A 16,924-nucleotide genomic window follows, 5' to 3' on the forward strand; every position below is an offset into this window, starting at 1 on the left:
TGTAGCAGTGGTTGCACTCTGCAGCAGAGCTCCAGGAATGTGACACGAGCCTGTGTACTTGTTTACATGCAGATGCAACATCACATTAGTTTGTCTGCTCTAAGTGCAGTGAATTAACTGTATCGAAGTATGTCTACACCACTTTGTTATGCTGGGTTAAAGTACCTTCCTCGTTATACATTGTGTAGTCCAAATTATTTTTTCTATATCTGCCCCTACAGTAAACATGCCTGCCATGCAACGTGTTTGAATTTTAAACTCTCTGGTGTCGACATCTTGAGCAAATGAGGAGGAAGATCCCTGGGGAAGAGGAAGAATAAGCTCTGAAAAGAGGGTTTGGAGGAAGCAACTGTGGCTGATGGTTGTGGGATTTGATACCGCAGGGAAAGAAAACTTCATAGCTTTACATCTCTAGCACAAACAGCACTTTGAGTACACTAGAGGACGGGGAAGGGGGTTAAAAGCCGAGCAGGCAGAGGGGATCCTAGCTCCACTCAACATGGCATCAGACCGTGAATAACCAGAAAAAAGTGTTTTAACCCCTCCTATACAGTTGTATGTAATACAGAACATAATACTGGCACAGCTCTGCGGTATTTTCAGGCTGGCGGCTAGTAGAGATAACCTCCACTGCAGTTTCAGTATGGCTGTCTGCATGGGGTTCTTGTATAATCTCTGACTTGGGTAGGTCATACGGTTCTTGGCTGCCCAGAGAAACCTCCTTTTGCGTGGTCCCGATTTTATATGTGGGCCAAGTTTGCTTTCCATGGGGGTCAAGGGAACTTGCTGGAAAACTGTCACTTGCAAAAATGCAGTCCAGTTCCTCATAGTATGGGCCAGTAGTGGGATCATTACTGGAGGTACTGTTCTTCTCCCTTGTCTTCAGGTATTTCTGCCAGAGCTCCTTTGCTTTGACTCTGCACAGGCACAGCTCAGCGAGGGATCCTCATCTTCATCTGCTCTGACAGGGTTTTGTAGATGTGTGCATTGCTGTGACTCTTCTTGAGATGACATTGGATGTACAGCTTTCCAAAGAGGGCAGTCAAGTCCAGGAGCTCTGCACAGGTCCGTGCAGAAGCAAAGCAGGCATGTCTACTCTAATGGCTATGTGATTCCACATGTGTGAACTTGCGGCTATGGTTGACTGACTGCCAACATTCTATCAGAAATGTGACAAGAGAGCCCTGGAGCAGTTGAGACCACACAAGTACAAACAGACTTATGCAGATGTGAAACAGTGCAGTGTGGGATAGCTATAGGAGGACTGCCAGCAGCAGAGTAGTTAGGAATGAGTTCATACAAACTCTAAAGTGAACAAACTCCCTGCAAAGTTTCTGCTCCAAGGAAGATTACTGACTGTGACCTAAGACACCAAATAACTGGCTTTAAAAAAAAGGTTGAGTGCATGCACGTTACTTTAAACTGAGCAACCTGAAGTTACCCCGATGTAACATCCGTGTGTAGAAAAGCCCTTAGCATGTCCAATCATATGACTCTTCCACTATGGGCATGTGAGGCATATCATAACATTAAGTAAAATGATGCAGCATAAAGTCTCTGCAATACTTGGACATACTAGGGTGTGTTGTAGATGCTATATAACCTTCAACACTTGATGCTAGAGTAGGACTCTCTTGGCACCTGATTTACAATGACCGCTGTTAAGTGTGGGAATTTCACAGCAGAAAGGAAGATTGGTAGCAGTGTTTGATACTTGCCCAGTGCACAAATCTTGGCATTAACTCAGAATTTCACTATTTAAATCAGGCTCTCTGTGAGTGGGGAGCTTTCCTTTCACTTCCCCTTTGTCATACACTCCTAGTTCAAAAAAAAAAATCAGCAGAGAACCTTATTGAATAACCCTATTGTTTTAAATTATTTCCTGCATCTTCTCTCAAAACTTAAAGAACAGCCCTTCAAACACAACTTTAGAAATCCCTTACGATAAAAATGGGAGGCCTTAACTTGGCAATCAGCCTTCAGTGTATGTGACTGTGAATGCTGATTGACCAAAGCCATATTCTTATTTGGATGTGGAGCCTGTTTTGGTTACATCATGGCCATATACCAAGTCCAAGGGCATGCACACCTGGGACTGTATCACAAACATGTAAAACCCACTATGTAGCATAGGGATAAGTGGGGAAAAGGCAGTGAAAATATTCCATTTTCTGCCCTTTTTATTGCTTTTATTTAAGTCAATGCTCAGCTTTTAGTTCGTAGCTAAAGTCTTATCAGTCTCCCTTCTCTCCTGCCTACTGTGTTTTGCAGGCATTTGGCCTTCTTTACAGCTTAAATGTTATTCACAATAAACATTTTTCTTAGTACATTTAATGATACAACATCCAAGCCATAGGTGTATCATTGCTGAGCTTTAAAGATAAAAACTTTAGTTACAAAGCCCAACTGGGACCGTTTCGGTGCTCTCAATTCAGTTTCTTAATAGTACTTTAACCTTAAAGATACATCAGCTGTGCTTGGGAGGGAGAGGGGGAAGAGGACAGAGGTAATGGGGAAAAGGCAGTGCAGTTGTAAACTACCACTTAGAAGAGCAGCATACAGAAAACCCCAAACAATAATTTATTCACAATAGGGGAAAAAGCAGTTTATAAACTTGTTTATGGTATTTGCTCTTATCCTGCTATTGAGAGGTGTGGGATCTGCTGCCTAAACCTGGGCATTAGAAATACGTACATAGTAATTTATAGAGATCCAGGATATATGTTCCATAAACAACTGCCCCTCCCATCCCAACCACAACACTTAATTTTAAATTATGCAGCCATATTCAGCCACCACTGATACACTTCACAGGCAGCTGAAGTCACCCTTCACACTAATATGCTCAGGGCCTGATTCTCCTTCGACTAAGTCAACTCCATTTATTTAGCTAGTTATTTCTGATTTACACCAGTGAAAGGCCCTATCCACACTAGGGATTTGTCCTTATGCCAGTGATTTGAACCAGTAAAGCTTGCCCCTGCTTGAAACCAGGGGGCACACCACTGGTGCAAACAGTGGTTTCATTGGTCTGCATGAATGCAGCTAGATGAATTGCTGGCTGCTATTTCCTATCATTGTGGCCATTCCCCTCAGTGACAGCAGAATCAGGACCCTAAGGGGAGCACCAGGAGACCAGGAACACACACATTCCTGTGTCTGACTCATTTTAAGCATGCAGAGCAAAAAACCTCTTTTGCTATCTACTCTGTTTCTCCTTAAAGAATCTAATATAGTTATAGGGGGAAATTTTCACAGGCACAAATGGCTGACTGCCAGTTGTACCTTGGCAAATTACAATGGGGGAGATGTCGAAAGTTTTAGTCATTTTAGAACGGTTACATTGAATTTGCAAACATGTTAAAAATGGAACTTACTGGAGTTTTTGGACTTTTTGTTTTGTTAAGCTAATGAACTATGTAGTATTGTTCTTCAACTTTCAGCTGTGGAGTTTGATCTCACCTCTCCAGTACAGATCATACAAGCCTAGGCATGAATTCAATGCCTATTAGTTATTACGGCTTTAACAACCACGTTATTAATGATCATTACAAATGCTTTTGCCTAGTAAGGAATTGTTGTACACAGAGGCCATTTTTCTTATTTATTTTGTGACTATTAATGGTCTTTTTTAATATTTATACCTAATGTAAGGAACAGTCTTAGAATAATTCAAGTACTGTAAAATAAAACCAGCTGCATCCATTATATGTGCATTACTGCCAGGAATTGTAAATATGTTTTTGCCTGATAGCCTCTTGACTCAATAATATCCTGCTATCTCTGCTGGGCAGGCAAATTTTAACCAAGAAAACACAGATTATGATTTTTGTAGTCAGACTGTGTTTCTTTTTAAAGTATGTTATCCAAATTCAAATTTTAAGAAGGTCATTTTTAAAAAGTGTTTGCGATCTTAACAATTGAAAAGTCAGCTTCAAAGTGGTGGAAAGAAGGTACAACATGCACTTAGAGCAGAGATATTTCTTTAGGATATATACATAAGCAGACAAACCCTGCCATATCATACCATACAAACAATTTTAATTGTGTAGTTACAGTCAATAACCACTCCTAGTCAGAACATTTCTGCATAAAGAAAATTGTGATACACTTATAAAAACAGCCAGCTGTAACAAAATAACTGGTGTTTTCATAGCAATAAACTCATAAAAAAGAAATACACCTTTATACAGAAAATTTATACAGCTGTAGCTTTAAAATTGATTGTAAACCAAAGGAAGACACATTGCAAACATCAATTATTTTCACATTAATTGCATAAGTTTCTAAGGTGATCTATTAGTTTTATTTACCTAAGCTTATTTGCATGATAGTAAAAATTGCATACAACAATAAGAGTGAAGCTTATAGTATGAATTGCTTGGATAACATAGAGCACTTTTTATAGGCAACTGTGTAAAGCACATTTCTCTATTTAAAACTTTTAAGACACTTTGTTTTACTGCCCATCAAAATACATTTATAAATAGAAAAAAATCAGTATGATAACAAGAGAAGCAATATCACATTTAACGGAAACTTCCAAAAAAATTAATTACAACATGACGCTGCAGGATCTACAAATAAATAATGAGGACTAAATTGTGTTTCACATTTTCTTTTCATTTTTTTAAAATCATATAACAATGAGAATGGAAAAAAAAAATACAGTGACCTTTATTTCCAAAACAAAAACAAATCTGAATTACGGCAGTGCCATATAATACAAGGCATTTGTTGGCATATGTTATCTTTAAACTGCATTCCACAGTCTATAGTTCTTTTGTAACATACAATAGAGCAAGAGTAACAAACTCTTTTCTTTTTTTAAATAAACGTGAGTTTCCAAAGACCAAGTGTGGAGTGTTACAGTAATAATTAAAAAAAATAATTGAGAAACAAATCACAAAAGTTGTAATGCTTGTCTGAAGGCTCCAGAATCAAAATCACTGGTATCATGCTTATTGGGTACACCACAGTGTAGCCAGTGAACACAAAATAATATCAAACAATCCTCAACGCTTCATCTGTAGCTGCAAAGCAGTTTGTAAAACAGAGTAAAACATCTAGTGCAGTCTGCATTATCCTTTTTTTCAACTTTTGTGCAAGTTTTGGAAGATTCATTGACCAAACAATGAATGAGAGAGGTTTTTGACACAATGCAAGATGGAATTTTCATTTCATTATTAAATACCAGTGGCACTGTTGAATGAAAATAATACTTTTTAGATCAGTCTTTCAATTCAGCATTAATCTCTGTGTTCCCTTCTACTGATAATTCTTCTTCTAGTTTCACTGAAAAAAGTGTGTTTGCATTTTTGTCTTGGATGCTATCTTCTAAATCCTTAAGCAATTCTTCCTCTTTGTATTCTGCAACATCCACTTCCAACCCAGAATTGTCCTTCAGCTTCCCATGGTGCTTGAGATAATATCGCTGGTTCTGAAAGAACTTGATAATGGTGTACTTGGGTAGGTCAAGCTGAGCCGAGAGAGTCTGGATTGCTTCTTCATCTGGATATAGGCCTACATCTTGTATGAAACTCTGTAGAATTCCCAGGGCTTCAACAGAAATCTTTGTTCGTGGTCGTGGTTTCTGACGATTTTCATCCTCAGATTCAGCTGGTGATGCCACTGTTGGTTGCCTTGGCGGTAGTCTGGGACCTGGCTGCTGTTGCTGCTGCTGCTGCTGTTGTTGCTGCTGCTGCTGGAAGACAAAGTAAATCATTTGGTAAATGTATTTTTGCTGATATTTTTATCCTAGCCCAGAAATCCAGATATCTAAGTATAATTTGCCAAACTAAAAAGAAAGGCCCTGGAGATTTGAAAAAAGACTCCCTACTGCCCACATCCAAACGAGTCAGAATTAAAATACAAATTAGTTCCCCTCTCTGTGAATGGGTGCTGGGAGAAGGGGAGGAATACTGGTAAAATACTCAGGTCTTGTCCACATCAAGATTTGAAGATATGGTGGTAGCATGTGTTAGGGAACACTTTCTAACTAACATATTTTAAGAGTCAAGTGCAGACCAGGCACGTTAACTTGAACATGTGTTAAACTGGCTGAGTTAAAGCCTAGAGGTGGATCTAGGATTTAACATGTTAGAGTCTACACTAGACTTGATATGTGTTAGTTAATATATTCTAACATATTCTGACATGGCATTTTAAAATCCTAGTCTAGACAAGGACAAAAAAATAAATCAGGAGCTAGGAACTCCTCACTTCTAATCATCACCCAGATAGTACCTTTTTCTGTGACGTTGGGAAGGTCACTTAACCTGCCTGTGTTCCAATATCCCAATATGCAAACTGGGAATAAACATACATACTTACCTCAATTGAGTTAATATTTATATAGTGCTAGGGTACAAAATGCTAAATAAGTTGCATTATTATTACTGTGAGTGAACATCCAGCATTCTAAAATGTCAAGCAATAAAATGACCCAGGATGCATATCACAGAGAAATAAGATAAAGCAAACCATGATGTAAATAATTAACAAGAGTTTAAAATGAAGGTTTGGAAGCAAGGAATTCAAAGACATTTTAAAAAGGTGATGCACTGAGCCCTAGGGACAGAAATGTTTTTCTCATCACCGGCTGGAGCACAGCACATTATAAGATCATGTTTAAATCAAAAGTGAATTTGTCAGCTACTGTTTTTGTTGAGAATTATGTTCCTTTACAGCACAAAAAGAATTGTTTAGTAAGATATTTTGGATCAGCAAATGTCTTGTCATATGGTGCTATTTAAATAAAGTAACAAGTAATAGTTATTGTTTTAAGAAATGAACAGTAGGTATATCTAGATTTTGTCTAATAGAATATTTTAATTGTTCTTATATAATGGTAAATTTAGATACGGATACTATAATTAAGCCCCAGCCCTGCTAATATTTATGCACATCCTTATCTTGATGCGCCTCAAGTAGTCCCATTCTAGACTTAAGTCCCAAATAGACGTATGCCTCTACTTAAAGGGCTTAACTTTATGCATGTGCTTAAATCTTTGCAGGATCCGGGCCTGTGTGTGTATGCTTTTCAGAGTTAGCACATATATTAATTACACAATTGATGCATCTGCAAACAATTACAGTATATAAAATATCACCTACCATATTGTAAATACAAATACAAAATATCCAATCTTGCAACCCTCATTCACACAAGTAGACAGATGGATATCGTACAATGCAACTATTCATGTGAGTAACATTTGGAGGATGAAGGACATTTGTTTTGTTGATAAAAACTGTCAATCTGAGAAAGCAGCGTAATATTAGAATAAGTGTACCATGCATAAGCTTTTCCTTTTATCCCCCTAAGAAGTAATGTTATTAAAAACAATGTACATTTTCAAACCAATGCTGCTTTACTACTTAATACAGATATTTCTCTCTCTTTTTTTGCTAAATCAAATAGTAAGTTTCCAGGCTTTCACAATTATTTTAGTACTCAATATCCTAAGGGATTGTCTTGTTCAGTTTATCTTTAATACACACTCATGTTGTTTCTGGCTGCTGGATAACTCCATTCTTTGTAGATTTGTAAATATTTTTCCATAATGGTAATACGAATGATCCACAAAGCCTCTGTGGAGGTTGGGAACTCTGAAAGCTATGGGTATTTTCTGCCCTTTGGGGCAGCAGTTAAAGGCTGACCCCAGGGCTTTAACAAAAAGGAATTCAATAGCTTCATCAATTCAAACGGACACATAATGGAACTATTCTACTACGTTTTGCATGATAGACTACCTTACTCAGGAGTTTATGTGCTATCTGGTTCATGTGTAAGGATGCAGTGGAGCAGAGGGAAAACTACCTCCCGGGATGAATACTGAGACCTACCATGGCTAGTTCAGTGAGTGTATCTTTTCTAAGTATATAAATATGCTGTTTCTTTGTTATCTGGGAGTGGGTCCTGAAACCCCCTCCCTGACACGTTTAACTTGTGCCAGCTCACCTGAGGAGCAGCACCCAGCCAAGGTCCAGTGGTCAGCAGGCCTGGTAAGAAAGCGCCTCTATGCTCTCCTTTCACAAGGGTGGTGGGAGAGGGGCTCTAAAGGAAAAACAAACAAACGTTGACTCATCCCAAATTTCAACTGGGAGTAAATGGGATGAGGAATTAGGTCTGGTCCCCCTGTTGACCTGAATTTGATGGGTTAGTTTTTATGGCTCACCACTGATCACATCCAACGAGAAGATTTATAGGTTCTTGTCCAATTCAGACTACAGAGTTCAAGAACTCAGAGAGTTCTATATGGGGAGAGGACTCTCGGGGTGCTTGGCAAGAATGCATATATGAGGACAATACCAAATTGATAAAATCTTTATTGACGTTAACATAAAAATAAGAAATGCAATGAAACTTATAACTGCAAAACAGTAAAAGAATTTCAAAACTCCTGGTGGTAACATTTCTATCATAAGTACCTTAACCTAACATACTCACACCCTTGCTTGAGAACCTGGTAATAAGAGGTGAAGGACCAGCCTCACTCACGGCATGCCCGATTACACTGGCTTCCCCAATGGTTAGGAATGTTGAGTAGTTATACTATACTTCACAAGCTGAGCTGATAGCATGATAGAAGATAGAATAGATAGATGAAAAGATCTAAGAAGTAGAACTTAGTTTAAGAGCTTTAAGAGGTAAGACCAGAAGAAATTAAGAAGAAGAAAAGAACTAACTCCAAAGCAGCTACAAGAAGGTGGTTTAAGAAAAGAACTCACCAACTAACAACTCTCTTACAAGGTATTTTAGAGGCTCCTGACCTATGTAATTCAGGCCCAACCTACTATACCCAAATCTTGTTCCCATACCCTAAGAAATGTATGGGTACCCTTCTATAGGTTAGTGGATTATGACACTTTCTAAATATATTAATAAGAATTATCTCACTCCAAAACTGTCAACTTAGGCTCTTTTGATGACCTCGAGTTGTGGTTTACCCTGAGGTTACCAATCAGTTGTAGAAGCCAGATAAACCTGTGATGTGATGTGATATGGATAGTTCCTCTCTTTGGTTCCCCAAAGTTCAGGGACCATTCTTATCTGTGCCAAAGGTTGCCATCTTTTATGCTGACATATTTATAAATAATTCTACTTTTTGCTATATAGCAAGATCTTACTGGATCTTACAGGCCGGTACGCTTCTTGCATTTCACCAAAACTTATTATTAGGAAACACATGCCTCAACACATCCTAAATCCCAAGGAATTAATATTAATAAAATATAAGATTAATTTCAGAAAAAAGAAACATATTTATTAATACTGCTGGCTGAATTAGTAGGATATAATAGCTAACAGATTAATCCTATGGGCTACACCCCTCCCTCCATTTCTGCTTGAAGTGAACCATTGCTGTTGAGGATTTGTGTCTATGGTACTTGGATTTTAAAAGACATCACTTAAAAATATCCATTCCTTCCACTTTGTAGGTTATGCAAGTATCAGAACTGAACAGAAAGTAATGCCCTCTTTCTAATTCTGAGCTCTAACAAACTACTTGAACCTATCTATGGACAGCTAAGATAAGTAATCAATTATTCCTCCTCCAATCAGATATATAGACCAGATGGGTCAAATGTAAGTTTAAAACAATGAAGTGTATATGTGTTCATGCTCTCCTTTTAATTGTGAAGGAAGATAGCAGTGCACTGTTATCTCTTTCTAAGAAGCCTCTGTTTAATCTGGAAGGAAGAAAAGAAACACTAATTTCCTTTGCTGCATTTAAAGCTTTATTTACTTAGTGCTATATTGGATTGGCCAAGGTAAACTAACCTGAATCTGCTCTGCTGGAACATGGATAATGTGGGAAGGTCTGTCACCATGGTGATGAACTGCATTGCTTTCTTGTTCATAAATGGCATCTCGTTCAGACTGAGGAAGACTGAGGAACCTTCGGATCATTGAAAGATTCTCCCAAAGGGTCCTGTTTTCCGGTGAGGGATCTTCCTTCCAACGTAACAGTTCACAAAGCCACCCCTTGAAGATAACATCAAAGTATTAGTATTCATCATTTAATAAGGGATAGATTCTGCTCTCATTTACACTTCCTTTGGAGCGAATGGAGGTTCTACAGGGACAAACAAGGGCTGAATTTGTACTTTAATGTTGTCTCATTTCCCTCCCTCCCTCCCTCCCCCCCCGCCCACTTTTGTCAGAAATTACTTTAATTTTAAATTCCAGAGGCCTCTCCTGAAATCTAAAGTAAATACTAAATGTGTCAAGAATCTGTTGTGTTATTTTACAAACCCATCACAAAATGAAAATTTTGCATAACATGTTTTCAGTAGTTGCATTATATTTACAAACAAACAAATTGATCAAGGCAGCATCCCTCACATACTCCAAATATATACTTAGTGTTCTGTTTCATCTAACTCCAGCATGTTCTTTCTTCTATTCATTTTCTTTTATGTAAGCCAATATCCATCTTAGGATATTAAGAATGAATTTCAGTAACTGGTAGATGATGTCTTCTGGCTGCTGCTGCGGTTCATTCCCCCCCCGTCCCCTTTTCCTTTCCACATTCTAGTATTATAACTTTTTTTATTCAGAGTAAAAATACTTCAAAAATATGTCTTTTCTGTAGATCTGCCTAATGTAAATCATTATGATAAAGGAGTTCCATAACATCCTTTTAAAAAAAAGGAATCCTTTGAGTAGACATTGTGAAGTTATATCTTCTTCCTCATTGCTATGTACAGAGGTGGCTTTGCAGGTGAATTTACCCCATGTGATAACTTTTATCTATTTCACACCCTTTCCCTTTAAAACAGACTTTAAAATCAGACACACAAGTTTATATTTGATATTGTGGATTTAAAAGGCGATATGTTCATAGGTATGCACAGGAACATGTCCTTTACGCCATTTCCAGATTATAGCAAATTAGCTAAGAACGCACCCACTCCAACTCAGACATGTTCTAGGCAAACAGACTAAACGTATGTCAAAAGAGTGTCCCATGAGAAATGTAGCAATTGCTAATTTGCTTCAAAAACAGACATACAGTTTTATCTTGAAGATTTAGCAACTGGTTTCTTATGTTACCTTAAAATTAAATCTGAGGTAGTTTCTGCCTTTGTATTTGATGTTTGAAAGGAATAGCGCAGACACAAATGGGCTACACATACTATAATGTGCAGCAACTCTGCATTTCTTTGCAAAATGTGAAAACAACTACAAAGACATAAAACATTACAAGTATATAAAACATTCACAATTCTTTTTTAGCTCAAGGATTTTTTTTTTAAAACTAGCTCTATACAATTTTATTTCTTAATGTCGTAAGTAAGATAATGTGATATTTTATTGGACCACCAAATAATACATTCAGAAGCCTTTAGACCCCTTCTTCATGTACTCATGGTTTATCCAGACCAGTTTACTCTATTTTCTGTAGATATACTAACAATGGAGATTTAGGTGTTCTTGCTGCAATACATATTTTGTCTAGAAGTTAATTTCAAAGTGTAGTTTTTAAAAAAACATTAAAGAAGAGAAAACAGTAGAAGTAAGTAATTTAATTCATCCTGTGCTATTTGGAAAGCTGAAAATTTAAAATATATGGTCATGTTCGCAGGTGGCAGTTTAAAGAACAGATATGGAGAAAAATGTATGGAAATAATGAAAGATAAATGCTTTAAATGAATATGCTGGTAGCACAGTTGAGAAACCAAAAACTTAAATAGGGCCAAACCCAGATTTGTGCTGAACAGGGATGCCAGGTAGAGAAGATAATGCATTAGAAAACGGTCCTTTGTGGAAAAAATAGGATAGAAAGCCAACCAATTGCTCAAAAAAGAGTGCTAGTGAAAGAGAATGGCTACTGTGGTCTCCAGCGCAACATAGGCTAACAGGTCTTGTCCAGGAATCTGATTAGGAAATGTAGCCAGCTCCTTAGCACATATGCCATGATGTCCAGCACATGCTAGATGAGGTTGAATGCATTTCCTTTTTAAAACAGCAGCAAAATGCACGGAGCTGTGCATTTCTCCTGCTTGCCTTAAGGCATCGTGCTGTATGGGGTAGGTTAGTGCATGGACCGCACATGCACTCAGCATCATGCTGCTCCTTCCAGTTTTCTGTGTATGCCATAGGCAGAGGGACAGTATTGTGCGTTTTTTTTTAAAAATTGTACAGCATCAGTTACATTGATGGATAATGTAGGTTTTTGTTTAAAAAATGTCAAAACCCAATATTAATAAAAATATGGTTGTGAATTTTTTCATTAAAAACAAAGAAAATTGTCTTTCAAAGGTTTGCAGCCTGCTGTGCTCCCCACCTGAAATGTGTGGCATTGTGCTAGTGCTTCTGAAGCAGAAAATGAAACAAGTCTATTTATATCATAGGCAGTGAAAAAGAAAAATAAACAAACTGCAGTTATCTAAGGTATAATAACACAAGCAAGGACATTTGTTTTTTAGCCTGACACTGTCCATTAGAACTTGAGCATATGCGGCGAACATGTGGACCACAGATGTTCTTTAGAAAAGATTCATCACAATTATGCTGGTTTAACAAATATTTCAGAAAGAGAGCTTTGATTCACTTAAAATATTTTTTCTCATATTGTCAGTTCAGTGTTTCTATACATACTAGATTGAGCCTCATTTTTATTAATTTCCCATGACTAACATAACATTTCCAGTAGTTTGCTATTAACCTTTGCCCTGAAATAATACTTCTAATTCCTTATCTAAAAATAATATGATGAATTGTAAGTTGAAGCGTGTCTCCCTAGCTTTCCAAGGAAATGCAGTGATTATAAGAGACTGAAATCAGATGCTTCTTACAAACTATTTAAACCTGAAGCCATAGACTGCTATTCTAACAAAAGTGTCTATCTTTCCATTTTATTCTTCAAGTATTTTAAAAGGAGCAGATAGACATTTTGTTGCAACATCTGTGTGGCAATATGGAAATAACCAGTTTGTTTCTTCTACAATTACAAGGGTAAAAAATATTTACTGGACTCATCTCTACCACGTATTTCTGAATACTTTTATAAAGCCTGATTTTATTAAGGTTTAACTGATGTGAGGGGTGAATGGGCACTAACAGAAGTTGTATGATATAGTTTCCACAGGAGACCAAAATCATTGCACCAACATCACTTTTTTTAGATTAAAATGTCATTAATATTTTACACATTTCCAGGTTCAGTGTTCTGTACCAGATAAATGCCTCAGTCACAAAATTCAATACACTGAGAAAGGATATGTGAAATGATTTTTTGATTTAGTTGGGGACTGGTCCTGCTTTGAGCAGGGGACTGGACTAGATGACTTCCTGAGGTCCCTTCCAACCCTGATATTCTATGATTTTTATAATATTTAGAAAAACACTTGGATGGACTTTCAAAACCATGACATATTTTGTTTTGATTCTGTTTTTACTTGGAGCAAAAACATGAACCGATGTAGTTAATGTAGCTTTTAAATTTAGAAATTAACCCAACAGGGCCAAATTCTGCCCTTCTATGATAGTATAAATTTGGTGTAATTCTATTGACTTTAATCAGGTTATTTCTTATTTACACCAGTATAGCTAAGGGGAGAATTTAATTCATAGTTTTTTCTCAAAATAGCTTCTCAAAATTATAGGACTACAAGATAATAGGCAAAAGACTCACTATTCAAATCAGATCACAACTGTTCTTTAGTGCATACAAAGCACAGTGAAGAAGCAGCCTTTAAAAAATTAGGCCAATTCAAAAACAGCAAGCTTAAAAAACTAAAACATCTTTGGGAACAACCTGAACTTTAAACATAGTATGTTTGCCAGGCAAAATTACACTGAATATAAAGAAGGTATAAGACAAAATATAAACATTTAGCCACATATAAATACATTTGTAGAACTTTCAGGATGTTACTACTTTTTAAACTGATAAAGTTTAATGTGACACCTTCTGTTCCAAAACCTTTGTTTCTATTCAAAATCACGCCTTTAGCTGCTATCAATCACTATGCTCTCCCTATTACTTAAAATACTAGCATGGGCCCTGGATAAGCTGAAAATGCCATGCAGATGAATTCTGAGATAATATGTTCAAACCTGTTATATACAACACAAATCCTGTAAAGTTATGTATTGTAAACCTACATTTATTGAGAACTAAAAGTCTTCAATCCATCTGCCACAAAGGAAATACTGTTATGCGCTTCAGAGTAACCAAGAACCATCTGCAAAGGTCTTGCTACAGTAAGCAAAAAATTGTTTTGTTTTTTTTTTAAAAGGATGCTAAACCTAAATATTATTTAAAAAATAAGTCTTCTGACTGGCTTTCTATTAGGATTTTATTAAAGAAACATAAGACATTAGAAAGCAGAGAAACTGCCAAACTATTGCAGGAAAAAAGGAAAACAAACACACGCAAAGATAACAATGACAAATGTTATAGTCCACAACACACACCACTGTATGCTTATTTTAAAGAAAAATTCAGCAGTTTTAATCTCAATAGCCCAGTGATGTATTTTTCTGAAAATTTTAATTGTACCAAATTTAAATACAAATCCTGACCCTCACTCTTACTCATATCTCCTACTTTCTAGCAAGACAATTTCTGGTCTCCATGGCACTTTCTTTTTTGAAGTTAAGACAAGTCAATTCAACATGGAATAGGTAAGCACCAATTCTTATTAAAATCAGGAAGAATTGTCTTTCTGCAACCAATCAACATTTGCTACGCAAATCCCTCCAGTTCTGTGGTATTGCTAGGAGGCTCACTTTATATTTGACTGTGCTAAACATAACCAGTCTAGAAGGAAAGGAATTCAGTAAAGAACAACTAAACTTCTTTGTTTGGTAAATCTGTTAATGGTAAAAGGAATAAAATGACAAATACTTCTTACTGTATTAACTAGCAAGGAATCAAATATGTATTAAAAAAAAGATTAGCCCTAATTTGAATTCTAAATAGCAAAACATTTTATATCATGTATGCTAAGATATGAAGAAGTTTCTTTCATATATTACATGCAGGAGTACTTTGTTGCAATCTCTGGGGTATATAGTATAAAACTATATAGTATTAGAAGAAATCAGCCTAAATAGGGAAGTATTTGATACAAAACATTTTAGTGGAAAGCATGAATTATATTTCTGCATCCAGTATGAACAAGGGTTAAGTACATAATCCATTAAACAGTACTTCTAAACTCAAAAAAATTCAGTATTGTAGAATAAACTACAGTAGGCATTTTGAATGAGCACATTTTCAGCAATAACTATAAAGCTAGCAATTTATCATTCAGCAAATAATTTTCTACTTTTAAAAGAATCTGTAAGTGTTACTTATGCTAATGAAGACCGTTTTTAATCTGCCCACAAACATGCTAATAGAGGGCAATTTTTTTTTTATTTACAAAGCTGAAGGCACTCAAGTGTAATTTCATATCAATGTTCTATAAACTGGGTAAAATGGGCTCTTAATCGTCTGAGCCACCAAAATCCTTCACCTTTAACACAAAGGTTTAAAGACAGAACAATAGATGCAAACTGATGAACTAAACTTCTAAGACTGACTTTCTGCCTTCAAAATCATTCAACTTGCTTTACAAATCTCATCTTTGTTAAACTGGCTTTGTTCATTGCCACTGATACTTCCATTACTTTTGGAGCTATAAAGGCAGAACCCATGTATAGGAAGGAAGGAATACAGGGTGAAAAGCACTATTACAGTGAATGTATGTTTTCCTCAGGCTTTAACTTGTGAGCTCTTCATTGTGCAAGAAGGTTGCTTTTGGAAAAAGAAGTCATAATACTTTGAACAACGAGATACATAATGGTGGCAAAGGAGTACTGAAAGCATTTTAAATTATTTACTAGGTTAAAAGGGTGAAATGGTACTTTAAATACATCAAATTTCATCATCTGGGCCATTTTTTGGTGGCAAAGTGGTATTGATCTTTCCAAATGCTTAAAATTAACTATTTCCAGAAGGTCATTATTTGATTAAAGACATTAAAGTTGAGGGCAAGAAATGATGCACTTCGTCTTCTTTCCCATTCAAATAATCATGTAATTTAATCAGAACTATCCCTTCATGTCCTGTAATAAAAGCGTTTGTCTTAAGATATTGTTCTTTACCTAACATATTAACCTTTAAATGTTATGAAGTTCTTAAGAATAATCTTTGCTAGAGAAGATTCTTCCATAATGTAATGAGAGAATCCCCAACATTTAAATTGATAAGGGTAAATTTCCTCTGTACATTGATTAGAAAATGCATTAAACCCTTCAATTGTGATTTCTCAGTGTTCAAAAGAACCTAGAAATTCAGAGTTCTGAATAGCCAAATTTGTACTATTTGTACAGTATTTTGAAGTAAAAATGTGCCAACTATTAAATATATTGCTCCAATGTCAACAAACATAGTAAAATGGAACTATAAACTCTAGGCAAAGTTATCTAAAAACATTTCAGTTTGCATTAATTTTGTATTTGAGAAATATGATATTCTATATTACTAAAGAACAAGTAGTGGTCAAAATTTAAGGTTCATCACAAATTCATTTTTGGGCTGAGACTCCTTAAATTTTACTTGTTACTGGGTGAAATCCTATGGGTTTATGCAGGAGGTCACATTAGATGATCACACATGTTCCCTTACGGCCTTAAAATGTATGAATTTACTTTTGGAATTTCCTGACATCTGAAAGCCTATTTCCAGATAGAAGCAGGCCTGGCTGTAGTCCTATTGATGGTTTGATTGGAAGGAGAAGTCAGACCCAGTTGTCCCATACCTAGGCTTTTCTCTGGTGTTCAGTGTCTAGTCTTACTCCTCGAATAAGGAGTTACCTTTCTTTGGCAACTTTGTAGTGAGCAGGAATGGGAAAAAGCTCCTTCTCTTGAGATGGCTAGTTGGCTATGCTGGAGTAAGAACACATGCTTGTCTTGTCTGTG

At 36.4% G+C, this 16,924-nt stretch overlaps 1 protein-coding gene across 6 annotated transcripts in view; it reads right to left on the minus strand.

The window, feature by feature from the left end:
- Positions 1-4,019: 4,019 nt before the first annotated feature.
- Positions 4,020-16,924, minus strand: part of SATB1 (SATB homeobox 1) — a 115,449-nt gene continuing 102,544 nt past the window's right edge. For 3 of the 6 annotated variants that reach the window (XM_050938381.1, XM_050938380.1, XM_050938379.1), the window contains exons 10-12: positions 9,788-9,991; positions 7,964-8,059; positions 4,020-5,698 (exon numbers count right to left, since the gene is read on the minus strand). In XM_050938381.1, coding sequence (XP_050794338.1) covers positions 5,231-5,698; positions 7,964-8,059; positions 9,788-9,991 — 768 coding nt within the window. In that variant the 3' untranslated portion in view covers positions 4,020-5,230. The remainder of the gene's footprint in view (positions 5,699-7,963; positions 8,060-9,787; positions 9,992-16,924) is intronic. The other 3 variants (XM_050938382.1, XM_050938384.1, XM_050938383.1) reach the window with 3 other exon arrangements.

Source organism: Gopherus flavomarginatus, chromosome 2, assembly GCF_025201925.1.
Source record: "Gopherus flavomarginatus isolate rGopFla2 chromosome 2, rGopFla2.mat.asm, whole genome shotgun sequence".
In the NCBI taxonomy this organism is placed as follows: Eukaryota; Metazoa; Chordata; order Testudines; family Testudinidae; genus Gopherus; species Gopherus flavomarginatus.